General features: G+C 48.6%; 1 protein-coding gene across 3 annotated transcripts in view; it reads right to left on the minus strand.

Moving 5' to 3' along the window:
• Positions 1-1,477: 1,477 nt before the first annotated feature.
• RPAP2 (RNA polymerase II associated protein 2) overlaps positions 1,478-27,133 on the minus strand; it is a 113,655-nt gene continuing 87,999 nt past the window's right edge. For 2 of the 3 annotated variants that reach the window (XM_029062260.1, XM_029062259.2), the window contains exons 12-14: positions 3,163-3,308; positions 1,810-1,827; positions 1,478-1,717 (exon numbers count right to left, since the gene is read on the minus strand). In XM_029062260.1, coding sequence (XP_028918093.1) covers positions 1,701-1,717; positions 1,810-1,827; positions 3,163-3,308 — 181 coding nt within the window. In that variant the 3' untranslated portion in view covers positions 1,478-1,700. The remainder of the gene's footprint in view (positions 1,718-1,809; positions 1,828-3,162; positions 3,309-27,133) is intronic. The other variant, XM_029062261.2, reaches the window with a different exon arrangement.

Genomic DNA, 27,133 nt, shown 5'->3' on the forward strand with positions numbered 1-27,133 from the left:
GGCAAGTCACTTAACTTCTCTGTGCCTCAGTTACATCATCTATAAATTGGGGATAAAGACTGTGAGCCCCATGTGGGACAGGGATTGTGTCCAATCTTGTATCTACTCCAGTGCTTAGTACAGTGCCTGGGATCATAATAATAATCAGGTTGTCCCACGTGAGGCTCACAGTCTTAATCCCCATTTTACAGATGAGGTAACTGAGGCACAGACAAGTTAAGTGACTTACCCAAAGTCACACAGCTGACAAGCAGCAGAGCCGGATTCGATACCATAATCATTATTATTATTACTACCTTCATTATAGTCTCCCAAGCACTTGTGAACAGGGCATGTGTCTGTTATATTGTTACACTGTATTCTCCCAAGTGCTCTGCTCACAGTAAGCACTTAATAAATACGATTGACTTAGCACAGTGTTCTGCACAGAAATAGTATTTGTTGATGGACCCGGCAAAGCAGTAGAGAGAATGGAGGGGAATGATGTAGTGTGGCCTCGTGGAAATACCACAGGCCTGGGAGTCAGAAGGACCTGGGTTCTAATTCTGGATCTACCATTTGTCTGCTGTGTGACCTTGGGCAAGTCACTTAGCTTCTCTGTGCCTCAATTACCACGTTAATCCCCATTTTACAGATGAGCTAAGCCCCATGTGGGACATGACCCACGTCCAACCCGATGATGCTGTACCTACCCCAGTGCTTAGAACCGTGCCTGGCGCCAAGTAAGTGCTTAACAAGTACCATAAAAAAAATGGGGGTAGAAAGAAGGGGAAGAAGAGGGGTGGGCTCTGAGTGGAGGTGAGGCTGCAGTAGTCCTATAATAATTGTCATTTGTTAAGCGCTTATTATGTGCCAGCACTGTACTAAGCGCTGGAGTGGATACAAGCAAATCGAGTTGGACACAGTCCCTATCTCACAGGGGGCTCCCAGATATAATTTCCACTCAGCCATCTCCTCTGCACTGTAAACTCCTCGTGGGCAGGGAATGTGTCTGTTATTGTTGTATTGTACTCTCCCAAGTGCTTAGTACAGTGCTCTGCACACAGTAAGCGCTCAATAAATATGGCTAAATTAATTTTACAGATGAAGCAACTGAGGCACAGAGAAGTGAAGGAACCCGCCCAAGTTCTGCCCAAGCAGACAATCGGTAGAGCTGGAATTAGAACCCAGGTCCTTCTGACTCCCAGGTCCGCGCTCTATCCACTAGACCACACTGTTCCTTTCCAGCTGGATCAGTCCCTCCGATTCGGGGATCCCAGTTTTCAGAGCTCAACAGGGCGTCCTGAGAGCACCTATCATTCTGTTCTTGGGACAACTGCTGCGTCCCAAATTCACGGTGGAGTTGTTCCCAGGATCTTCCTGCGCTTTGCACGATGGCTAAGACCCACTAGGAAAAAGGAATCGAAAGCTAGAAATCACAGTCCTTGAAAATTCCGTCGACAGAAGACTTCCTCGCGATAAATGACCAGTCTTAGGCTTTTATTTTGGATTGCTTTATTGCTACTTTTCTGAGTTCAACGGCACAGCAGCCCTAATTGATCCAGAAAAGAGTGAAATGAAGATTAGAGCGGCTATGACAGGACAAGAGTCTGTCACTCTTCCAAATCCTCAATCCATTGATTTGGTAGCCGGAGGAAGCCCAGTCATTTGGATTCCATCATCAGGAGAGAATAAGTAGCAGCCAATCTCTCACTGGGCGCTTACTGGAGTGGCTCGACTATAAAAATAAAAAACAACAACAATAATTGCAGTTTTCCCTTAGACGTTAATGCAGCTGTTGAGAAAGAGCTGAAGACGGTCTTCTGTTACCTCTACATGGACTGACATCTGCGGGCAAAAAAAGACAGGTCGAATAGTAATCCTACAAACTTACTGTTAGGGAATATATACCCGAACATTAACTTAAAAATTTTTCTCAGATGACAAGATGTTTTCCATGATGTGTCTTCCATCAAACACAATCAAATTCAGGCCAGTGGTTTTTGAGGCCTACCTATAGTTATCCATTTCTCTCTATTGAAGCAGGAGTTGCAGGTGGAAGAGAGGGCCAAGCAGGTGGCAATTTTTCTTCGTATTATTATTTTTTATTACATTTAAGGGCTTACTGTAGGTTAAGTACTGTTGTAAGCACTGGGGCAGATACAGGTCAATCAGGTCGGACACAGTCCCTGTCCCCCATGGGGCTCACAGTCAAAGTAGGATGGAGAACAGATATTTATTTACCATTTTCAAGTTGAGGAATTGAGGCCTTGAGAAGCGAAGTGGCTTGCCCGAGGTCACCCAGCAGGCAAGAAAAGCAGCGTGGCTTAGTGGAAAGAGCATGGGTTTGGGAGTCAGAGGTCGTCGGTTCTCATCCTGCCTCTGCCACCCGTCAGCTGTGTGACTTTGGGCAAGTCACTCCGCTTCTCTGTGCCTCAGTGACGTCATCTGTAAAATGGGGATTAAGACTGAGCCTCACGTGGGACAACCTGATTACCCTGTATCTACCCCAGCGCTTAGAACAGTGCTCTGCACGTAGTAAGCGCTTAAGAAATACCAAAATTATTATTATATGTATAGAAGTGCTGTGGGACTGGGATGGGGGGGATTAAAAAAAGGGGGGCAAGTCAAGGTGATGCAGAATGGGGTTGAAGAAAAGGAAAAGAGGGCTTAGTCAGGGAAGGTCTCCTGGAGGAAATGGGCCTTCAATAAGGCTCTGAAGGAAGGGAGAGTAATTGTCTGTCGGATATGAGGAGGGAGGGAGGCCAGAGGCAGGATGTGGGAGAGAGGCTTCTGATCCCTAGACCTAGGGAAAGGGCACTGGACTCTCTTTTATGGTATTTGTTAAGCGCTTACTATGTGTCAAACACTGTTCACTGGGGTAGGTACAAATTAATTAGGTCACACAAGGTCCCCGTCCCGCATGGGGTTCACAATCTAAGAACAAGGGAGAACACGTATCCCCCCACGCTCCTGCCCTTTTACAGCTGAGGCACAGAGAAGTTAAGTGACTTGCCCAGGGTCACCCTGGAAGCCATTGACAGAGCAGGATCAGAACCCAGGTCTGTCTGACTCCTAGGCCAGTGCCCTCTCCAGTAGACCATACTGCTTCTCTAAGATTTCAAAAATGTCAAATAGAAAAGTCAAGCATTTAAGAGGCGGTGAGGGAAAAAGACAACTTACCTTTTTGTCCAACAGTTTTAAATATCTGGGTTAAACTTCCAAGGTCTTCATTAGTGAGATGAAGCTCTCTAAGTAATGTGTTTATGAACTGGGTATATATTGCATTTTTCTGATTTTTTTCCTCAGACTGGATAATCTGGGGCATGCTGAAACGTACACACACAAACACGAAATTTTGCAGTTAGACCTTGAGCAGAATAGAATGTAAAGCAGTGCTGGGTTGGGACTTGGGAACCTCGGTTAATAATAATAACAGTAGTATTAAGTGCTCACGTGCCAGGTCCCGTTCTAAACCCTGGGGTCTTGTCTTATGCCATCGAGTCGTCTTTGACCCGTAGCGACGTCATGGACACATCTCTCTCAGAACGCCCCACCTCCACCTGCAATCGTTCTGGTAGTGGATCCATAAAATTTTCTTGGTAAAAATACAGAAGCGATTGACCATTGCCTCCTTTCATGTAGTAAACTTGAGACTCCGCCCTCGACTCTCGCCCGTGCCGCTGCTGCCCAGCGCGGGTGAGTTTTGACTTGTAGCCGATGGCCTGCTGCTCGCTAGCCACTGCCCGGGCTAGGAATGGAATGGACAGGCCTCTGCTTGACTCTCCCTCTCGTAGCCGAGACTGGTAGGGGACTGGAAACTCCCCAGGTGGGACCCTAAGAGGGAAAGAGCTGGGGTAGATACAAGATAATCGGGTTGGACACAGTCCCTGTCCCACATAGGACTTACAGTCTTAATCCCCGTTTTACAGATGAGGGAACTGAGGCCCAGACAAGTGAAGTGACTTGCCCAAGATGACACGGCAGATGAGTGGCAGAGCTGGAATCAGAACCCGCGTCCTTCCCAGACCCGGGTTCTATCCACTAGGCCACGCCGCTTCACTATTCCCTCTCAGGGTGGGATCTGCTTAGTGAAATACTGGCCAAGTCCTATCACTCGATGACATTTGAGGGCTTACTGAGTGCAGAGCACTGTACTGAGTGCTTGGGAGAGTAAAATACAATAGAGATGGAAGACACAATTCCTGTCTTCAAGGAAGTTACAGTCTACTGAAGGGTTCTGAAGGGCCAGTCTGAGCCTGAACGGGGAAAAGAGAATGACATCATCATCATCATCATCATCAAACGCATTCATTCATTCACTCAATCGTATTTATTGAGCGCTTACTGTGTGCAGAGCACTGTACTAAGCACTTGGGAAGTACACAATTCAGCAACAAATAGAGCCAATTCATTCAATCAATCGTATTTACGAGAAGCAGCGTGGCTCAGTGGAAAGAGCACGGGCTTTGGAGTCAGAGGTCATGAGTTTGAATCCCAGCTCTCCCATTTGTCAGCTGTGTGACCGTGGGCAAGTCACTTCACTTCTCTGGGCCTCAGTTACCTCATCTGTAAAATGGGGATTAACTGTGAGCCTCACGTGGGACAACCTGATGACCCCGTATCTACCCCGGCGCTTAGAACAGTGCTCTGCACATAGTAAGCGCTTAACAAATACCAACATTATTTACTGAGCGCTTATTGTGGGCAGAGCAGTGTACTAAGTGACTGGGAAGTACAACTCAGCAACAAATTGAGACAATCCCTTACTTAAAGTCTAGGGGAGACAGATATCAAAACAAGTAAACAGGCATCAGTAGCTTCATTATAAACAGAATTATAGATATATACATATTATTAATAAAAATAAATAGAATTACAATTACAAATATGTATATATACACACAAGTGCTGTGGGGCCGGAAAGGGGGTAGAGCAAAGGGAGAGAGTTGGGAAGATGGGGAGGGGAAGGGGGAGCAGAGGAAAAGGGGGGCTTAGTCTGGGAAGGTGTTTACTATGTGCAGAGCACTGTACTGACTGCTTGGGAGAGTATAATACACCAGACTTGTTAGACACATTCATTTCCCAGTAACGACTTCAGAGCATGGCATAGTGGATGGAGCACGGACGAGCCCGGGAATCAAAAGGTCAGGGGTTCAAATCCCGGGTCTGCCACTTGTCTGCTGTGTGGCCTTGGGCAAGTCACTTAACTTCTCTGGGCCTCAGTTACCGCATCTGGAAAATGGGGAATAAGACTGTGTACCCCGTATAGGACAGGGACTGTGACCAACCCAATTTGCTTGCATCCACCCCAGCAGTTAGTACAGTGCCTGGCACACAGTAAGTGCTTAAAAAAAACACCATAATCATTATTATTATTATTATTAGCCAATCTGCCTTGCTACCCTCCTGTTATGGTGAGAATTAAACTTTAACTCCCAAAAGGACAGAGGCCAGGGAGAAGCGAGCTAGACAAAATTTAGTCATTGGGGGGTGATCATGACATGGAGAAGCAGTGTGGCTCGGTGAAAAGAGCCCGGGCTTGGGAGTCAGAGGTCATGGGTTCAAATCCCGGCTCCGCCGCTTGTCAGCTGCGTGACTTTGGGCAAGTCACTTAACTTCTCTGTGCCTCAGTGACCTCATCTGTAAAATGGGGATTAAGACTGTGAGCCCCATGTGGGACAACCTGATCACAGTGCAGTAGAACACAATAAAGCACAGAACAGTGCTTTGCACATAGTAAGCGCTTAACAGATACCATCATTATTATTAAATACCATTATTATTATTATTACTGTTCTAGTAGTAAGAATTTCTGGAGAGGATTTGAATATTGTCAAAGCATAAGTCACTGATAACCGTTTGGCATTCTTTCCCAAAATAGCCACACCTCTTGAAGGGAACTATGTCTAATTCTTTGCAAAATTTGGGAACATGTCTACCAACTTTTGTTGTATTGTACTCTCCCAACCACTTAGAACACAGCTCTGCACACAGTAAGTGCTCAATAAATACCACTGACTGATAGAAAGAGGAACCAAAAGCAGCGTGGCCTAGTGGGTAGAGTATGGGCCTGGGAGTCAGAAGGACCCATATTTTAGTCCCCACTCTGCCACCTCTGCTGTGTGACCTTACTTTCTCTGTACCTTATTCAGTTCCCTCTTCTGCGAAAAGGGGATTAAGACTGTGAACCCCATGTGGGACACGGACTGTGTTCAACCTGACTACCCCAGCGCTTAGCTCAGTGCCTGACCCATAGTAAGCACTTAACAAATGCCCTAAAAACAAATAAACAAACACATAACCCACAAGAAAATGTATCCTCCACTGAGTACAGCAGAACCCATTTGAAGATTTATACAAATCACATCTCTGAAAAGCTTTTATATAGTAAATTTCCTCCCTTCCTTGACCCGAGGTTTCACCAAATACTGACATGCCTCCCGCCGAGACCTTCCAAATGATTTATTTAACTTTCCCCGTCGCCAGCGGGCACATCAAATATGAATAAAATAACTCGTAGAGGCTGCGAATCAATAAGGAGGGTGAGCAATCGGAGCAAAGCAATTCTTCATAAGTAAATCTGGAACAGGCAAAGTGGGTTTGCCTTGGGTCTCTTGTTTTTTCCCCTCTGCAGTCACCCCCGGACCCCTTGCCCATAAAGAACAAAGTTGGTAACAAATAATTGAAGAGGAAGTCAGCTGTGGCACTCTGGAATTCTGATTTTGACCCTTCTCTGAACTTATTTCCACAGTGCTCTTGATGACTCTGGGGTGAAGAGCTGAGTGGAGATGAAGAGGAATCGGTCCAACTGCCAAGTGCGACCATGTCAGGTTCAGAAAGGTACTTAGCATGATACGGGTCCAGATCCGAATGGAAAGTGAAATGACACACCGAACGGCTACATAAAGAAGATTTAAACATTTGACAGTCGTATTAAGTGCTCAATGGCCGCCATCCCACTTTTGTCATGGAATGGTCAAGTAGGCATAGAGGTCAATTTCCGTCGATCAATCGGCTGTATTTATTGAGCGCTTACTGTGCGCTGGACACAATACTAAGCACTTGGGAGAGTATAAACAACGATATAAGACACATTCCCTGCCCACGGTTGGCTTACGGATGAAGCAGGGTGACCTAGTGGAAGAAGCATGGTCCCTGGGAATCAATCTGAACAAATTCGGCTGCAAAATCTGCATGCGGGCAGCTCCCCGTAGTCACTTCCCATGTGTCAAACAGCAATCAATTTCCGAGTGCGGAGCACTGCATCAAGCGCTTAGGCGAGTACAGTTAGACACAATCCCTACCCGCGAGGAGCTTGCAGGCCCATTTAATAGGAATGACTCAGATTTGAAGACAAAAGTATAGGTGCAGAATTAGATTTTTGTCTTTCGGGCACAGCATTGCTGGGATGCCCCGAGAAAATGCCTCTGGCTTCTGTCTTGGTCCCAGATGATAAAACTCTTGAAAGTGTAAGATCTGTTTCCCCATCTGAGTCTTTCACCAATCTTAGATCAAGCAAGCTGGAAGCCTCCCAGGTTGAGCCTAAGAAATCTTTTTTCTCCATTTGTTTCAGGGGTCTTTATCTTCCCCGAAGTTAAGGACTTTGGTGAGAAATAGATAGGGAAGGCACAGGAGTCCCGGTAGGCATTCCTTAGAGCCACAGTAGCATGGTATTTTTGCCCTGGGGAGATTTAAACGTTAACATGGCTAATTCGTCTCCTGCTCCTGCATTCTGGGGAATAACTGAGATGAGGCCAAGGTAGCATTTGCCCGGCACACTATTACAACGTAGTTCAGACTTTTAGAAAATACAGAAATGTAGGTGATTAGGTAAAATTCTTTTTCACTGTACTGATGAGAATGACTTAACCGAGAAGGAGTGGCAAGAGCACGGGCCTGGGAATCAGAAAGCCTGGGTTTTAATCCCAGCTACGCCATTTGTCGGCTTTGCTACCTTGGGCAAGTCCTCAACTTCTCTGTGCCTCAGTTACCCAATTTGTAAAACGGGGGTTAAGACTGTGAGCCCCAGGTGGGAAAGGCACAGTGTCCAACCTGTTCGTCTTGTATCTACTCCAGCGCTTAGTACGGTTCCTGGCACATAGAAGGCGCTTAAAGAAGTGGCATGGCTTAGTGGATAGAGCAAGGGCTTGAGAGTGAGAAGGATCTGGGTTCTAATCCCGGATTCACCGTGTCTGTTTTGTGACTCTGGGCAAGTCACTTCACTTCTCTGGGCCTCAGTTCCCTCATCTGTAAAATGGGGGTTAATAATAATAATAATGATAATGGTATTTGTTAAGCACTTATTATGTGCCAAGCACTGTAATAAATACTGGGGTGTATACGAGCAAATCGAGTTGGACACAGTCTCTGTCCCACATGGGGCTCACAGTCTCAATCCCCCTTTTACAGATGAGGTAACTGAGGCACAGAGAAGTGAAGTGACTTGTCCAAGGTCACACAGCAGACAAGCAGCAGAACTGGGATGAGAATCATTCATTCAATTCAATAGTATTTATTGAGCGCTTACTATGTGCAGAGCACTGTACTAGGCGCTTGGGATGAACAAGTCGGCAACAGATAGAGACAGTCCCTGCCGTTTGACGGGCTTACGGTCTAATCGACCCCGGTCCTTCTGACGCCCAGGCCCGAGTTCTATCCACTAAGCCACTCTGCTTCTCTGGTTCCAGACTTCCAGCTCTGGTCTGGGGGTTCCCTGGGCCTCCGCTGTCCCAGCACCTCCATTGTGCTTTTCATCTTAGGAAATTGGGGGCAGAGGAATGGCCCAGTGGAGTTGAGAGAGGAGGACTGAGGTCAGCCATCTTAAGACAGTGGGGCCCGGGCCCGAGAACTTATTTTAACCACTTATTATAGCAGCACTTTCACGTTAAAAGGTACAAAAAAAAATTCTCACAGCGGTAAAGTTTAGTGGTGGCCTTAAAGAGCAGTCCGTCTCCAAGTTCTGTGGTAAACACAAGCACTAGATTCCTCTCCAAAGAAAAAGATTTTAAAGCCCTGATAATTTTAAGGCTTTTTTGGGGGGGGGGGGCGTTGGTTAAGAGCTCTAGACTGTACCCTCGTTGTAGGCAGGGAATGTGTCTGTTTATTGTTATAGTGTACTCTCCCAAGCGCTTAGTACAGTGCTCTGCGCACAGTAAGTGCTCCATAAATACGACTGAATGAATGCTTGAATTTAAGAAGGCTTATGATCAAAAGTTTCCTCTAGGGCTATTCCCCAATGCTACCACTTCAGATCACGATGAGCACTTATCGATCCCCACCACTGACCCTAAAGCCAATGTTTGATAACAGATGAGGTAGAGACTGTTGCAGCGTTTTGAACTTGCTTTAGAAAACCAGAAGTCCTCTAATGTGGAGATGGCAAGTGGTTGGTAGACAAGAGGAAATACTGATAAAGAGAGATCACAGACTAATGAGGTCTGGGTGTTTTTCAGGAGACAGGAATATCAGCATCAAAAGATCTGGAGAAGTCTTCATCGAACCATCAAAGATGATAAGGGTGATAGGAATCCATTGGCGTGAGGAGCAGGATTTCCTGACTGTCGACGCCTAGGAGCCCCGAAATGATACTGAGAAACGTTACCCCAGAAAAACAGTCCATTGTCCACCACTTCCTTTTAAGCAGGGCCTTTTTTCAGTGTTCCCTTGGGCTATTTAACTGAAAAATGGCTGATTAAAAGAAAAAAAGGGGGGGAAATGATGATCCATCACTTTAAAACTAACCTCTTCTTACACAGTTGGCCTCATTAAAAATGTCTAATATCTGTTAAAATGCTTACTATGTGCATTTAAATGCTAGGGTTAAGCTAGTCAGTTTGGGCACGGTCCATGTCCCAAATGGGACTCACGGTCTTAATCCCCATTTTAAAGACGAGGTAACTGAGCCTCAGGGATGCTAAGTCACTTGTCCAACGTCCCATAGCTGATGAATTGTGAAGCTGGGAGTAGAACCCGGGTCCTTCTGACTCCCGGGCCCATGTTCTTTCCACTAGGCCTTGCTGCTTCTCTCTGACCTCCACTTTTTGGTGCCTATTACTTGGTAAAATGTGTAACCTCTGCTGAGTTTACATATGGAGAACCTCGGAAACTTGTCACTGTAGCTTATAAATAAATTATCTCTCCCTTTATCTGTTTTTCCCCGTTTTTCTCCCGGTCTGGGTCTTGTCCCGGTATTCGCATATATTGTATTTGTGGGTGATGTGGTTTGGGACTGGGTCCCTATTCGTATCCCCCAGCTGGTAGTCTGTTTCATTCATTCAGTCGTATTTATTGAGCGCTTACTGCGTGCAAAGCACCGTACTGAGCGCTTAGAAAGTACAATTCAGCAAGAAATAGAGACAATCTCGGCCCAACAACGGGCTCGCTTGTTAAGCGTGTTTTTGGGTGTATGTGTGTGCAGGTATGTTTGCCTGTTCAGGTATATATTACTTATACATTTTTGTGGTAACAGTGGTTACTCGTAAAGCATTTCTATGTGCCAAGCACTGTTTTAAATTTAGCCACCCATTTACAAAGATAAATCAAGAAGATCCAATCGCTGGTTCAGAGAGCATGGGCCTGGGAGTTAAAAAGACCTGGGTTCTAATCCCAGCTCCGCCACTTGCCTGCTGTGTGACCTTGGGCAAGTCACTTTACTTCTCTGGGCCTCAGTTCCCTCATCGGTAAAATGGGGATTGAGACTGTGAGTCCCTTTGAGACAGGGACTGTGTCCAACCCGATTTGTTTGTGGTCCACCCCAGCGCTTAGTACAGTGCTTGGCACACAGTAAAGGCTTAACAAGTACCATCCTTATTATAAGTCACAGTCATAAGTGCTTAACAAACACCACAATTACGATTATTGTTATTCTCTGGGCCTCAGTTCCCTCATCTATAAAATGAGGATTAAGGCTTTGAGCCCTAGGAAGGACAGGGACTGTGTCCAACCTGATTATCTTGCATCCACTCCGGTGCTTAGAACAGTGCCTGGCACAGAGTAAGTGCTTAACAAATACCACAGTTATTATTATTACGTAGCTGAAAAGATCTGAATGATCAATCAATCAGTGGTATTTATTGTGCGCTCACCGTGCTAAGCACTAGGGTAGTTGGCAGACACGTTCCCTGACCGCAATAACCAAAGATTACTCATTGTGCGTATGTGAAGACAAGAGCTTATGGGACTGTGATTTTTGCCATTTGCAGGACCAGCCACTGATTTAGAAATTGCCTCTTGGTACCCCAATTTTTTCAAAGTCTCTGCTCAACAACGGCAATCTTTTAACCATCAGTCAGTCAATCATATTTATTGAGTGCTTACTCTTACGGAGCACTGTACTATGTGCGTGGGAGAGTACAATATGACGATATAACACATTCTCTGCCCACGACAAGCATACGGCCTAGAGGGGTGGAGAGACGTTAATATAAATAATATAAATAAATAAAATTCCAGATATGTACATAAGTGCTGCGGGGCTTGCGGGGGGGCGATTAAAAAAAGGGAGCAAGTCAGGGCGATGCAGAAGGGAGTGGGAGAAGAGGAAAGGAGGGCTTAGTCAGGAAAGGCCTCGTGGAGGAGGAGACGGGCCTTCCACTGTCCGTCGGATACAAAGAGGAAGGGCATTCCAGGAGGCGGGACGGGGCCAAGAGGTCGACAGCGAGATAGACGGGATCGAAGTACGATGAGCAGGTTGGCATTAGAGGAGCCAAGTGTGCGGGCTGGGCTGTAGTAGGAGAGTAGCGAGGTGAGGTAATAATAATAATAATAATGATGTTGGTATTTGTTAAGCGCTCACTATGTGCCGAGCACCGTTCTAAGCGCCGGGGTAGACACAGGGGAATCAAGCTGTCCCACGTGGGGCTCACAGTCTCAATCCCCATTTTACAGATGAGGGAACCGAGGCACCGAGAAGTGAAGTGACTTGCCCAAAGTCACACAGCTGACAAGTGGCCGAGCCGGAATTCGAACCCATGACCTCTGACTCCAAAGCCCGTGCTCTTTCCACTGAGCCACGCTGCTTCTCAGGTAGGAGGGGGCAAGGGGATGGACCGCTTCAAAGCCAATGGTAAGGAATTTCTGCCTGCTGCTGCTTGCTGGCTTTCTGCCTGGTGGTGTCATCTCCCAAGAATCCACCACCTATCACTCCGTCACTGATATTTATTGAGCTTTTGCCGTATGCAGAGCACCGTACTAAGCGCTTGGGGAAAAATACGATATAACGGAGACGGCACACACGGCCCCCGCCCGTAAAGAGATGCAGCGTGGCTTAGCGGAAAGAGCACGGGCTTGGGAGTCAGAGGATGTGGGTGCTAATTCTGGCTCCGCCACTTGTGACCTTGGGCAAGTCATTTAACTTCTCTGTGCCTCAGTTACCTCATCTGTAAAATGGGGATTAATACTGACTAATACTCATGACCTTGTATCTCCCCCAGTGCTTAGAACAGTGCTTGGCACATAGTAAGTGCTTAACAAATTCCATTATTATTATTATAAAGAGAAGCAACGTGGCCTCGTGGGTAGGGCACGGGCCTGTGAGTCGGAGGGATCTGGGTTCTAATTCCGACCCTGCCGCTGGTCTGCTGTGTGACCTCGGGCAAGTCACTCAACTTCTCTGTGCCTCAGTTACCTCATCTGCAATATGAGAATAAAAACTGGATATGGACTGTGTCCAATCTGATTAGCTTGTATCTACCCCAGCGCTTAATAAAGTACCTGGCACATGGTAAGCACTTAACAGATACCAAGAAAAAAAATGAGCTTAGAGTCTGTAACTGTACATCAGTCGAGATGGTCCTTCACCAGAGCCGTAACATTATTATGCTGATTACGTTATTACGTACATGAAGCAGCGTGGCTTAGTGGAAAGAGCCCGGGCTTGGGAGTCAGAGGTCATGGGTTCAAATCCCGGCTCTGCCACTCGTCAGCTGTGTGACTGTGGGCGAGTCACTTCACTTCTCTGTGCCTCAGTTACCTCATCTGTAAAATGGGGATTAACCGTGAGCCTCATGTGGGACGATCTGATTACCCTGTATCCACCCCTGCGCTTAGAACAGTGCTCTGCACATAGTAAGCGCTTAACAAATACCAACATTATTATTATTATTATTATTCTGACCTCCCTGCTTGAGCGTGCCTGACTTCAGTTCAATTGAGTAGCTGTTCGCATATCCTGCTACTGTCACTCGATCGTATTTATTGAGCACTTACCCTGCACAGAGCACCGTACTAAGGGAGAGTTCAACCTCACAGAGTCGGTAGCCACATTCCCCGCCCACAACGAGCTTAGAGTCTAGAGGGGGAAATGTCAACGAACGCTGCCTCGGTGCTGTGAACCTACCGCGTTTTCCTGGTCCTTGGTGCGACTCATTATTACGTAGCTGAAGAGCTCCGAATGATCAAGCGATCAATGGAATTGACCGTGCACTTACTGTGCATAGAGTACACAGTGTGTACTGAGCACTTGGGAGAGTACGATACGACGGAGTTAGCAGAGACCTTCCCTGACCGCAGTAACCAAAGACTACCCACTGTGCGTCCGTGAAGACAAGGATCTCTCGTGAGTGACGCTGTGGGAAGCCTTCGTGAAGCTGGGCTGCCTTCTGAGAAAGGTTCGTGTCTCACAGCCTTGAGGCTGGACCCCACCGTAAACGTACAGGCTTTCACTTTGGACAAAGCTTCCAAGCGCTTAGGACAGGGCTTGGCACACAGTAAGCGCTTAACGGATACCATCATGATTATTATTGTTATTACTGATGCTCCTCCATGCTCCAAAAGTTGTCAATCACCCCGGAGCCATGCTTCTTGGTAGCGCTCTACTTTGCCTATCCAAGCAAAGTTCGACAGAGAACTGCCTAGGTAGCAAAATCTGGTTACAGAATTAATTTCTCTGTTGCTAATGAAGATCGTTGATTTTGTGTTAGACTTCCTGGGTGTAGGCGGTACGTTTCCTTTTTTTTTTTTTTTTTCTTTTTTCTTTTTAAGCTTATTGAAAACCCATCGTATCTTGCTGACTCAAAGTGATTCATGGCCTTCTTCTGTGTGTACCTCAAGAGCACAAACACCGATATGCAGCAGTTCCTGGAAGACTGTCTCAAGGATTTTCAGTGAGAGTCACAGCCTTGTGGGTTGGAAGAGATTCCCCGTGAATTGGAAACCTGGATCGACCCTGGCTTATGCATCCGTTCCTCCTCAAGCGCGGCAGCAAAGAACAGACAGCAGAGAAGGAGCATGGCCTAGCGAACAGAACACAGGCCTGGGAGTCAGAAGGACCTGGGTTCTAGTCCCGGCTCCGCCACTTGTCTGCTGTGTGACTCTGGGCCAGTCATTTCACGTCTCTGTACCTCAGTTACCACCTCTCTAAAATGGGGATGCCTCCTACTTAGACTTTGAGCCCCATGAGGGACAGGAACTGTGCCTGCCCCAGGGTTTAGAATGATGTTTGACACATAGTAAGCGCTTAACAGATACCATAAAATGCCCTCCCAAAGGACAGGTGGTAGAGATTTGGGCTTATGACCTAGAGATGATGATATCCTCGGCCCTCACGGAGCTGAGGTTTATAATCACCTCCTTACTAGATGGCCCAGGTACTTCAGCAGGACACCTAAACAGCTGCTTTCTGGGGAAGCTGGATTGAAGTGCCCCTAGGGAATAATAATAATAATAATAATAATGAGGATGATGGTATTTGTTAAGCGTTTACTATGTGCCAAGCACTGTTCTAAGCGCTGGGGGAGATACAAGATAATCAGGTGGTCCCACGTGGGGCTCGCAGTCTTAATCCTCATTTTACACATGAGGTAACTGAGGCCCAGAGAAGTTAAATGACTTGTCCAAAGTCACACAGCAGACAAGTGGCGGAGGCGGAATTAGAACCCACGACTTCTGACTCCCAAGCCCGTGCTCTTTCCACTGAGCCATGCCGCTTCTCGTAAAGGAAAGTCATAGGTGGCTAGGAAGAACATTTAAAAAATATTTTTATGGCATTTGTTGTGCGCTCACTAAGTGCCAGGCACTGTACTAAGCACCTGGTTTAGATACAAGCTAATCAGGTTGGACCCAGTCCCTGTCCCACTTGGGGCTCAGAGTCTTCACCCCCATTTTACAGATGAGGGAACTGAGGCCCAGAGAAGTGAAGCGACCTTCCCAAGGTCACACGGCCGACGAGCTGCGGAGCTGGAATTAAAACCCAGGTCTTTCTGCCTCTCAGGCCCATGGCCCATCCACTAGGCCATGCTGCTTCCCAAAAGAAAGAGTAGAACCTCCGGTGATGGGGAAAGCGGTCAGACAACGGGAGCGGTAAACAACCCGGCTTGGTCTGTGGCAATTAGAAATGGGATAATATTCTGGGAACGGAGGTTTCTGAGAAGGCTAAAAGAGCGAGACGGAGAGGCAGGGTTAGGGCCGGCCATTACAGGAAGCAAATCTGTCAGCACAGGAAAGGTCGATCTTTATGTGCAAGCAAGGGAGAAAGGAGGGTTGGACTTGGCCACCTCAGCCTATATGCAGATAGAATCTATTCACAGTCTCCTTGTAACACCATCTGTGAACGCAAAAAGCACCTCTACGGATAACAACGTATATGCCCATGCGTGTGGAGAACGGGTTTCCTTAAAAGCGTGTGTATACATACGTACGGGGAGAAGCAACGTGGCCTAGTGGACAGAGCACAGTCCTGGGAGTCAGAAGGACCTGGGTTCTAATCCCGGCCCTGTCCCTTGTCCGCTGTGGGACCCCCCGGGCCAGTCGCTTCACTTCTCCGGGCCTCAGTTCCCTCATCTGTAAAATGGGGATGAAGACGGTGAGCCCCGTGTGGGACATGGACCGTGTCCAACCTGATGAGCTTGTATACAGTACCTAAGCCCACAGTAAGCACTTAAATACCATTAAAAAAAAAATAAGGTACGGCTCCCGCTCTCAAACAGCGCCACCGTCTAACTGCTTGGGTCCCTGACTGTAGAGACGTTGCTGTCTGACTGTATCGCCCACGTACACCTACTCACAGATCAGATACCGTGTCCTTCCCTACTGGCGGCTCGCCTACCCACACCCATCCATCCCTCCCAACCCCGCAACGCACATCAACGCCACACATGCCTACACAATCTCTACCTCCACAACTCCCATCCCTCCCCAGCACATATACACACCCGCACCCACTCCCAACTTTTGCCCCCAGCGGATTTAATAGGCCCCTCTCAGGGTCGCACCTGGAGAGTTCCCAGTCCTCTACCGGTCTTGACTACGGAGGGAGAGTCAAGCGGAGGCCTGTCCATTCATTCATTCATTCATTCAATAGCATTGATTGAGCGCTTACTACGTGCAGAGCACCGTACTAAGCGCTTGGAATGAACAAGTCGGCAACAGATAGAGACGGCCCCTGCCGTTTGACGGGCTCGCGGTCTGATCGGGGGAGACGGGCGGACGAGAACGATGGCAACAAATGTCCAATTCAGTCCCTGCTTGGCCAGTAGGCTAGCGAGCGGCGGGCCATCCGCTACACGTCAACACTCAACCGTGCTGGGCAGCAGCGGCAGGGGAGAGAGTGGAGGGCGGACACTCAAATTTACTACGCGGAAGGAGGCAACGGTAAATCACTTCCATATCTGCACCGAGAAAACTCCATGGCTATACTACCACACGGGTTCTGGGAGGGATGAGCTCCCGGTGTCGCTACGGGTCGGAAACGACTCGACGGCAGAAGACAACATTTAGTGGTTCTCTTTCAGTTCTTACCGCCGCAAAGATCAAGCCGGTTCAGTGGAGGAGAAGTTCTCTTCTGTTTAGCTCTCCTGCAGCAGAGGAGTTCAAATGGGGAAGCAGGGAGGCCTTGGGAAAGAGCCCGGGTCTGGGAGTCAGAGGACCAGGGTTCTCAAGCCCGTCAATGGGCAGGGATCGTCTCTATCTGCTGCCGAATTGTCCATTCCAAGCGCTCAGTACAGTGCTCTGCACAGAGTAAGCGCGCAATAGATACTATTGAATGAATGAATGAATCCCAGCTCCACCACTTGTCCGTTGGGAGACCTCGGGTATGTCATTTCACTTCTCTGGGCCTCGGTTTCCTCCTCTGTAAAATGGGGATTAAGAGTGTGAGCCCCACGTGGGACAACCTGATTACCTTGTATCTACCCCATTGCTTAGTACGGTACCTGGCACATAGTAAGCGCTTAACAAATACCACAATCAGAATGGGAAATGACTGCCCAATAAGCTCCAGGAAGGTCCAGGGTTAAATTGTCTTTTTTTTTTTTTACATCCCCCTCCGGGAGGAAAAGCCAAACACAACAAGGAGGAGATTTCTTCTTTTCCATAGTGCCCCTGCTGTTGGCTACCACTTTCATTCAATTCAGTCATATTTATTGAGCACTTGCTGTGCGCAGAGCACGTACTGAGCGCTTGTAACTGTGACTTACGAGAAGGACGGTATTTGTTAAGCGCTTACTAAGTGCCAGGCACCGATCTGGATACAAGCAAATCGAGTTGGATACAGTCCTTTGTCCCACGTGGGGCTCCCAGTCTCCATCCCCATTTTCCAGATGAGGTGACAGAGGCCCAGAGGAGCGAAGCGACTTGCCCAAAGTCACACAGCAAGGAAAGTGTTACCGATTTGTCCATTCCAAGCGCTCAGTACAGCGCTCTGCACATAGTAAGCGCTCAATAAATACTATTGAATGAATGAATGAATGAAAGTGGCGGAGCCGGGATTAGAACCCATGACCTTCTGACTCCTAGGCTCGCGCTCTATCCCCTACGCCCGACGACCGCTCGTGACTGGGGAACTAAACGGCTAAAAGGCCGTGCTTTTACTGGTTCGGAAGACGCCGTGGGGCACGCGCCTCTTCGGTCAATCCGCCGTGGCGGTGAGCCAGATGGCAAGGATGAGGGTAATGGAAACCCTCCCTCTTCCCCTGCGCCGTTTTATACGCGTAGACGAATTTATAAATTCTGAAGAACCCGGGATGTGTAAATAGCACAGTGTCACTAATATAAGAGCGCTTCAGAAACCATCAAAATATATGAAACTAGAAATCCAAATGAACTGGGTAGTTTCGGTTTTGATACAAGTCGCCGAGCGCTTTAAGACCGCTCCTACACACTGCAGTCTTGGCTGAGTCTGCAGAGGGCAAATCTAACATCGGTTGAAAAACTTTTGCAGACTCCTTAATGGCCCTATCCAAATCCATCTTGTAGCCAAAGTAGGCAGTGCGGCTCCGTGGGGAGCAGCGGGGCCCAGTGGAAAGATCGTGGCCCTGGGAGTCGGAAGGTCCTGGGTTCCAATCCCGGCTCCGCCACTTGACTGCTGCGTGACCCGGGCTAGTCGTTTAACGTCCCTGTGCCTCGGTTTCCTCGTCTACAAAATGGGGATTCGCTATCTGTTCTCTTAGAGTGTGAGCCCCTCGCGAGACAGGAACCGTGTCCAACCTGATTAACTTGTATCTACCCCAGGGGTTTGAACAGTCGTTGACCCCTAGCAAGCGCTCAACCCATTCCAAGCGCTTAGTACAGTGCTCTGCACATAGTAAGCGCTCAATAAACACTGTTGAATGAATGAACCCAATCAATCGTATTTATTGAGGATCTGGTGTGTGCAGGGCACTGTACTAAGCGCTTGGGAGAGCACAACACATTCGCTACTAGCATCTGCTGTAACAATTCAGCAATATTACTATTATTTTTTTTTATTTTTAATGGAATGTGTTAGGCACTTACTATGTGCCAGACACCCTCCTAAGATCTGGATAAATACATGCTCATCTGGTGGGACACAATCCCTGTCCCACATGGGGTTCACAGTCTTCATCCCCATTTTACAGATGAAGTAACTGAAGCCCAGGGACATTAAGTAACTTGCGCAAGGCCACGCAGCAGACAAGTGGCGGAGCCAGGATTTGAACCTGACAAGCAGCGCGGTTTAGTGGAAAGAACCCGGGCTCGGGAGGCAGAGGACGTGGGTTCTAATGCCGGCTCCGCCGCTCATCAGCTGTGTGAGAAGCAGCGTGGCTCAGTGGAAAGAGCCCGGGCTTGGGAGTCAGAGGTCATGGGTTCAAATCCCGGCCCTGCCACTTGTCAGTTATGTGACTGTGGGCAAGTCACTTCACTTCTCTGTGCCTCAGTGACCTCATCCGTAAAATGGGGATGACGACTGTGAGCCTCACGTGGGACAACCTGATTACCCTGTATCTAACCCAGTGCTCAGAACGGTGCTCCGCACATAGTAAGTGCTTAACAAATACCAACATTATTATTATTATTATTATTACTTTGGGCCAGCCATTTAACATCTCTGGGCCTCATTTCCCACATCTGTAAAATGGGGATTAAGACTGTGAGCCCCATGTGGGCCAACCTGATTTCCTTGTACCTCCCCCGGTGCTTAGAACAGTGCTGGGCACATAGTAAGCGCTTAACCAATACCATCATCGTCATCAACTCAGGACCTTCTGACTCCCAGGCCCGTGCTCTATCGACCGAGTGAAGCGCCGTTATAAGCGCTGGGGGGAGATCCCAGCTAATCGGTATGGACACAATCCCTATCCCACAAGGGATTCCCGTTCTCAATCCCTGTTTTAGGGATGAAGGGGGGGAAGGACTGAAGTCACGCGACGGACAGGCTCCCTGGACCTGCCTCCTGATTTGCCCGGGAGTCTCCTGACAGGCTCCGAGGTCACCGGCTCAGCCGACGCTTTGCATGTCAACTCACTTCCTTCTAAATTCACACTAAAAACGCACCGGTCGAAAATTTCCACCGGCGCCGTTGAAATGACGACTTAGCACAGAAAAGCTGGAGGATAATCATTTTTAAGAAAAAAACAAAAAACCCCCAGTCTGAACACTATTACCAGGAAAGGCACAAATACAGAAAGAAAGCAGGAAGGTAACCGGAGCATGAAAGTTCATCGCTGAAAACTTCCTCTCGGCTGCGAGGGGGGTCCATATTATTATATTGCAGTCTCCCAAGCGCTTAGTACGCGGCTCTGCACACAGCGAGCGCTCAATAAATGCCACTGATCCATTCAAAACATGATTTTTTTAAAATTAAAAAAAAAACCATGACAGCCACTTTGCATACCCCTTACCATATGGTGAGCGGAAATTAAATAAAAAAAAATTAAAAAGCCGAGTGTCAAACTGCATCTCGACGATAAGACCGTATTAAGCCGACTGTTCCACATATGTTGCACATCAAAAGAGCAAGTGAAAGTCAAAGCCAGGCTAGGACTGGAGCCCTAGATTTGTTGTTACTGAGTTATCAAACGACATCTGGTTAATAGGAATCACTACATGGGAGTAAGCAAAGTTTTAAACTATAGGAATGAAAGGAGAATGACAAAGGAGATTTTTAATTTCTAATATGAGCACTGTGACGATTTACAACACCTATGTCTTTATGGTCCGGGATTTCAGAGCTTTCTTTTTTTTCTCCCCCATGGTATTTGTTAAGCGCTTACTGTGCGTCAGACACCGGTCTAAGCACCGTGGAAGGTACCAGTTAATTAGGTCCCTGTCCCGCACGGGGCTCGCGGTCTAAGTAGGAGGGAGAACAGGTATCGAATCTCGATTTTGCAGTCGAGGAAACGGAGGCACAGAGGAGTGAAGTGACTTGCCCACTGTCACGCAGCAAGCAATCGGCAGAGTCGCGATTAGAACTCTGGTCCTCCTCTGGTCTTCCAAGGCCCACGTTGTTTCCACTGGGCCAAGCCGCTTCTCTAATGCTTCTGCTTCACAAATGTCATTTGAGCAACACCCCCCACCAAGCTAATTCACTCAGTCAGTCGTATTTATTAGAGAACCAGTGTGCTCTACTTGTTCTTTTTTGCTGTCTCCCCCTTTTAGACTGAGAGTCTGTTGTTGGGCAAAGATCGTCTCTATCTGTTGCCAAATTGTACGTTCCAAGCGCTTAGCACAGTGCCCCGCACACAGTAAGCGCTCAAGAAATACGACTGAATGAATGAATGAAAGTTTAGTGGCTAGAGCATGGACTTGAGAGTCGGAAGGACCTGGGTTCAAATCCCAGCTCTGCCACGTGTCTGCTGTGTGATCCTGGGCAAGTCACTTTAATGATGTTATCATTTGTTAAGCACTTACTATGTGCAAAGCACTGTCTAAGCACTGGGGAGATATAAGGTGATCAGGTTGTCGCATGTGGGGCTCACAGTCTTCATCCCCACTTTACAGATGCGGGAACTGAGGCCCAGAGAAGTGAAGTGACCTTCCCAAAGTCATCCAGCTGACAAGCGGTGGAGCCGGGATTCGAACCCATGACCTCTGACTCCCAAGCCCGGGCTCTTTCCACTGAGCCACGCTGCTTCACTTCTCTGGGCTTCAGCTCCCTCATCAGTAAAATGGAGATTACCAGTGCGAGCCCAGCGTGGAACAGGGACTGTGTCCAACCTGATTAACTTGAACCTACCCCGGATGCTTAGAACAGTGCTTGGCACATAGTAAGTGCTTAACAAGTACCATCATCATTATTATTATTACTGAGCGCTTTTGCGTGCAGAGCACTGGACTACCTGCTTGGGAGAGTACAATACAACAATAAACAGGCACATTCCCTGCCCAGTAAGACTGAATGAGCTTGCAGTCTACAGTCTAGTGCAACTGTATTTACTGAGTGCAGAGCACTGTACTAAGCAGCGTGGCTCAGTGGAAAGAGCCCGGGCCTGGGAGTCAGAGTTCATGGGTTCGAATCCCGGCTCTGCCGCTTGTCAGCTGTGTGACTGTGGGCAAGTCACTTCACTTCTCTGGGCCTCAGTTCCCTCATCTGGAAAATGGGGATTAACTGTGAGCCTCACGTGGGACGACCTGATTCCCCTGTATCTCCCCCAGCGCTTAGAACGGTGCTCTGCACATAGTAAGCGCTTAACAAATACCAACATTATTATTACTAAGCGCTTGGGAGAGAATGATACAATTAACAAATACATTCCTTGCCCACAGTGAGCTTAGAGTTTAGGACTTACAGTCTAGGGTCTGGTTCAGTCAGATCTATTGCGCACTGTGTGCACAGCACTATACTAAGCGCTTGGGAGAGTTCAGTTCAACAATAAACAGACACCTTCCCTGCCCGCAGTGAGCTTATGGTCTAAAGGATTTACGGTCTAAAGTATAGTTCCCTGCCCCTCTGTCATTGTAGGGATTCCTCATCTCCACTGTGCCCTCGCGCTGCCAGCGGTATAGTAATAATAATAATAATTATGGTACTTGTTAAACGTTTATTATGTACCAGGCACTGTACAAAGTGCTGGGGTAGATACGAGTTAATCAGTCCCACATGGGGCTCACGTTCTTCATCCCCATTCTACAGATGAGGTAACCGAGGCCCAGAGGCGTGAAGCGCCTTGCCCAAGGTCACTCAGCAGACGTGGCGGAGCCGGGATGAGAACCCATGACCTTCCGGCTCCCAGGCCCAGGCTGTAGCCACTAAGCCACGCTGCTTCTCAATAATACTAAGTACGGTATTTGTTCAGCACTTACTAAGTGCCAGGCACTGAACTAAGCGCTGGGGTGGACTGATTCAGTGGCCGGGGGAGGGAATTCTGGCCAGGCCGGCCGAAGGGGAATCGGGGATGGAGGATCCGGAGAAAGGGAGCCCCCATGACGCTCCTAAGCGCTTAGAACAGGCTGGAAGCTCGTCTCTAGACTGGAAGCTCATTGTGGGCAGGGAATGTGTCCGTTTATTGTTGCATTAGACTCTTCCAAGCTCTCAGTACAGTGCTCTGCACACAGTAAGCGCTCAGTAAATACGACTGAACTGATCTGAATCGGCACCGAGTCATCTGTGTGATCTTACTGTGACCACCATGTGGGACAGGGACTGGGTCCGGTAAGCGCTGAACAAAAACCATCATTATTATTAACTTGTACCTACCTCAGTGCCTTTTTGTTTTTTCAGATGGTATCTGTTAGACGCTTACCCTGTGCCGGGCACTGTACCAAGTGCCGGGGTGGATAAGCGCTTAGCACAGTGCTCTGCACACAGTAAGCGCTCAATAGATACGATTGAACGAATACAGTCCATGTCCCACCATGGGCCTACCGATCTTAATCCCCATTTTACAAATGAGGGAATTGAGGACCAGCAAGGTGAAGGGACTTGGCTAAGGCCACACAGCAGGCAAGTGGCGGGGCTGGGACTAGAACCCACGTCCTTCCGACTCCCAGAGCCCTGCTCTAGCTACTAGTGTTTAGCACAGTGCCTGACATCTCATAAGCGCTTAACAAATCCCCTCGTCATCATCGGTAAGTGCTCGATAAATGTGGCTGATTGACTGACTGGCTGAACCGCTGGTGTGGAAGCAGTCGATCGTATTTTCTGAGCGCTTACTGTGTGCGCAGCATGCCTGCTGGTCTCACCCTTACAATATCGCCAAGATCCGCCCTTTCCTATCTTACTGGTACAAGCTCTCATAATATCCCGACTGGATTATCATGTCAGCTTCCTCTCTGACCTCCCTTCCTCCTGTCTCTCCCCGCTCCGGTCTATTCTTCACTCCGCTGCCCGGCTCATCTTCCCGCAGAAACGCTCTGGGCCTGTCACTCCCCTTCTGAAACACCTCCGGTGGTCGCCCGTCGACCTCCGCACGAAACAAAAACTCCTCACTCTGGGCTTCGAGGCTCTCCGTCCCCTCGCCCCCTCCTACCTCTCCTCCCTCCTCTCTTTCCGCCGCCCACCCCGCACGCTCCGCTCCTCCGCCGCCCGCCTCCTCGCCGTCCCCCGGTCTCGCCCGTCCCGCCGTCGACCCCCGGGCCGCGTCCTCCCGCCGTCCCGTAACGCCCTCCTTCCTCACCTCTGCCAAACTGACTCTCTTCCCCTCTTCGAAGCCCTACTGAGAGCTCACCTCCTCCAGGAGGCCTTCCCAGACTGAGCTTCCCCTTTTCCCTCTGCTCCCTCTCTGCTCCCCCTTCACCTCCCCTCAGCTAAGCCCCCTTTCCCCCCTTTCCCTCTGCTCCTCCCCCTCTCCCTTCCCCTCCGCTCAGCACTGTGCTCATCTGGATATATTTTTATCACCCTATTTATTTTATCAGTGAGGTGTCCACCCCCATGATTCTATTTATCGTGATTAGGTTGCCTTGTTTTTGTCCGTCCGTCTCCCCGGATTAGACTGTGAGCCCATCAGTGGGCAGGGATGGTCTCTCTCGGTCGCCAAATTGTCCATTCCAAGCGCTTAGTACAGTGCTCTGCACATAGTAAGCGCTCAATAAATACTATCGAATGAACGAATGAATGTGACCTTGGGCAAGCCACTTAACTTCTCTGTGTCTCAGTTCCCTCTTCGGTAAAATGGGGATTAAGCCTGTGAGCTCCCATGGGACAACCTGATTACCCTATATCCACCTCAGTGCTTAGAACAGTGCTTGGGGTAGAGTGAGCGTTTAACAAATGGCATAGCTACGATTATTGCTATAAACAGACCCATTCCCTGCCCTCGACAAGCTAACAGGGAAGCAGCGTGGCTCAGTGGAAAGAGCCCGAGCTTGGGAGTCAGAGGTCATGGGTTCAAATCCCGGCTCCGCCACTTGTCAGCCGTGGGACAGTGGGCGAGTCACTTCACTTCTCTGAGCCTCAGTTCCCTCATCTGTAAAATGGGGATTAACTGTGACCCTCACGTGGGACGACTTGATTACCCTGTATCTCCCTCAGCGCTTAGAACGGTGCTCTGCACATAGTAAGCGCTTAACAAATACCAGCATCATTACAGTCTAATGTGGCAGCTGCCAAGATCTCCTGGGTCATCGTCCCCCCTCTCCTCCCGGCTCGGTCATCGTCCGTGGAGGTCCGAGGGCACGAGGACGCCCACTCTTTGACTGGCAGGATCGGGCCCCACACCTCCAAATTAAGAGAAGCAGGACAGTGGATAGACCCCGGGCCTGGGAGTCAGAAGGACCTGGGTTCTAATTCCGGCTCCACCATGTGCCTGCTGTGTGGCCTTGGGCAAGTCACTTCACTTCTCTGGGCCTCAGTTCCCTCATCTGGAAAATGGGGATTGAGAGTGTGAAGCCCACGTGGGGCAGGGACTGTGTCCAACCCGATTACTTTGCATCTGCCCCGGCGCTTAGTACAGTGCCTGGTACATACATAACAATGTTGGTATTCGTTCAGCGCTTACTCTGTGCAGAGCACCGTTCTAAGCGCTGGGGTGGATACGGGGTCATCAGGTTGTCCCACGTGAGGCTCCCGGTCTTCATCCCCATTTTACAGATGAGGGAACTGAGGACAGAGAAGTGAAGTGACTTGCCCACAGTCACACAGCTGACAAGTGGCAGAGCCGGGATAGTAAGCGCTTGACAAATACCATTTTAATATTATCAGTCAGGGCTCTTCCTGCTGCAGGACCAGGGTAGTTTCCCTCTTCCTTCTCTCCTCTTCCTGCCCTGCTGTTAGGCTGAAGCGCTTAGTACAGTACCTGGCACATAACAATTAACAATTAACAATTCTTATTATAAATAATCTTACTTATTGAGCACTTACTGTGTGCAAAGGACTGTACTTTCATTCATTCAATAGTATTTATTGAGCGCTTACTATGTGCAGAGCACTGTACTAAGCGCTTGGGATGAACAAGTCGGCAACAGATAGAGACGGTCCCTGCCGTTTGACGGGCTTACGGTCTGATCGGGGGAGACGGACAGACTTAGTGCTGGGGAGAGTACAATATAATAAATACCATAATTATTGCGTCTCAAGAGGGAAAGCTATACAGAAGGCCAGGTCAAGGGTCGCTCAGAAGCTGAAAACCTATAATATCACCAGGAGGACAAAAGCGAAATCTGGGATTTTAAGTGCTGAATTCCCCTAAAATGGAAGTCTGGATTGGCCGAGCTCAGTGTAGTGGATAGAGCACGGGCCTGGGAGTCAGGTGGTCTTGGGTTCTAATCCTGCCTCCGCCACGAGTCTTCTGTGCGGCCTTGGGAAAGTCACTTCGCTTCTCTGGGCCTCGTTACCTCATCTGTAAAATGGGGATTGAGACCCACGTGGGACATTGACTGTGTCCAATCTGATATGCTTGTATTATAATAATAATAATAATAGTGTCGGTATTTGTTAAGCGCTTACTATGTGCAGAGCGCTGCTGTAAGCGCTGGGGTAGACACAGGGGAATCAGGTTGTCCCACGTGAGGCTCAAAGTTAATCCCCATTTTACAGATGAGGTCACTGAGGCACCGAGAAGTGAAGTGACTTGCCCACAGTCACACAGCTGACAAGCGGCAGAGCCGGGATTCGAACCCATGACCACGTATCCGCCCCAGCGCTTAATACGGCGCCCGGCACATAGAAAACCCTTAACAAATACCATAATTGTTATTATTCCCCCCTTCAGCTGGGTAAGCAAGAGGTACATGTAAAAACATCACTCATATTTTTAATGCTATTTGTCGAACGCTTACTACGTGTCAGTAGTACCGGGGTGGATTGTGGGCAGGGATTGTATCTGTTTATTGTTGTACTGCACTCTCCCAGGCGTTTAGTACAATACCCGGCACACAGTAAGTGCTCAGTACATACGATCGAACTGAACCGAAAACAAGCTAATCGGTTTGGACACGATCCGTATCTCACATTAGACTCGCAGTCCTCATCCCTATTTTACAGATGAAATAACCGAGGCACAGAAAAATCAAGTGTACCGTCCTCTCCCGAGTGCTTCGTACAACGCTTGGCGCCCGGTAAGGGCCCGATAAACACGATCGAATGAATAACTGACTCTCCGTTTGGCAGGCGGGGAAACCGGGGCCTAGAGAAGCGAAGTGACTTGCCCGAGGTCACACAGCAGACGAGCGGTGGGGCCGGGATTAGAACGCAGGCCCTTCTGACTCTCGGGCCCGGGTTCTAACCGTTAGGCCCCGCTGCTTCTCACGTTCTTGAGAGAGCGCTCACTATGTGCCGAGCACCGTTCTCAGCGCTGGGGTAGACGCAGGGGAATCAGGTCGTCCCACGTGGGGCTCACAGTCTTCATCCCCATTTTACAGATGAGGGAACTGAGGCACCGAGAAGTGAAGTGACTTGCCCAAAGTCACACAGCTGACAAGTGGCCGAGCCGGGATTCGAACCCATGACCTCTGACTCCAAAGCCCGCGCTCTTTCCACTGAGCCACGCTGCTTCTCGGTCCACAACGCTTACAGTCTAAACAGTTTCAACCGAAGATATAT

Source organism: Ornithorhynchus anatinus, chromosome 4 (assembly GCF_004115215.2).
Source record: "Ornithorhynchus anatinus isolate Pmale09 chromosome 4, mOrnAna1.pri.v4, whole genome shotgun sequence".
In the NCBI taxonomy this organism is placed as follows: Eukaryota; Metazoa; Chordata; class Mammalia; order Monotremata; family Ornithorhynchidae; genus Ornithorhynchus; species Ornithorhynchus anatinus.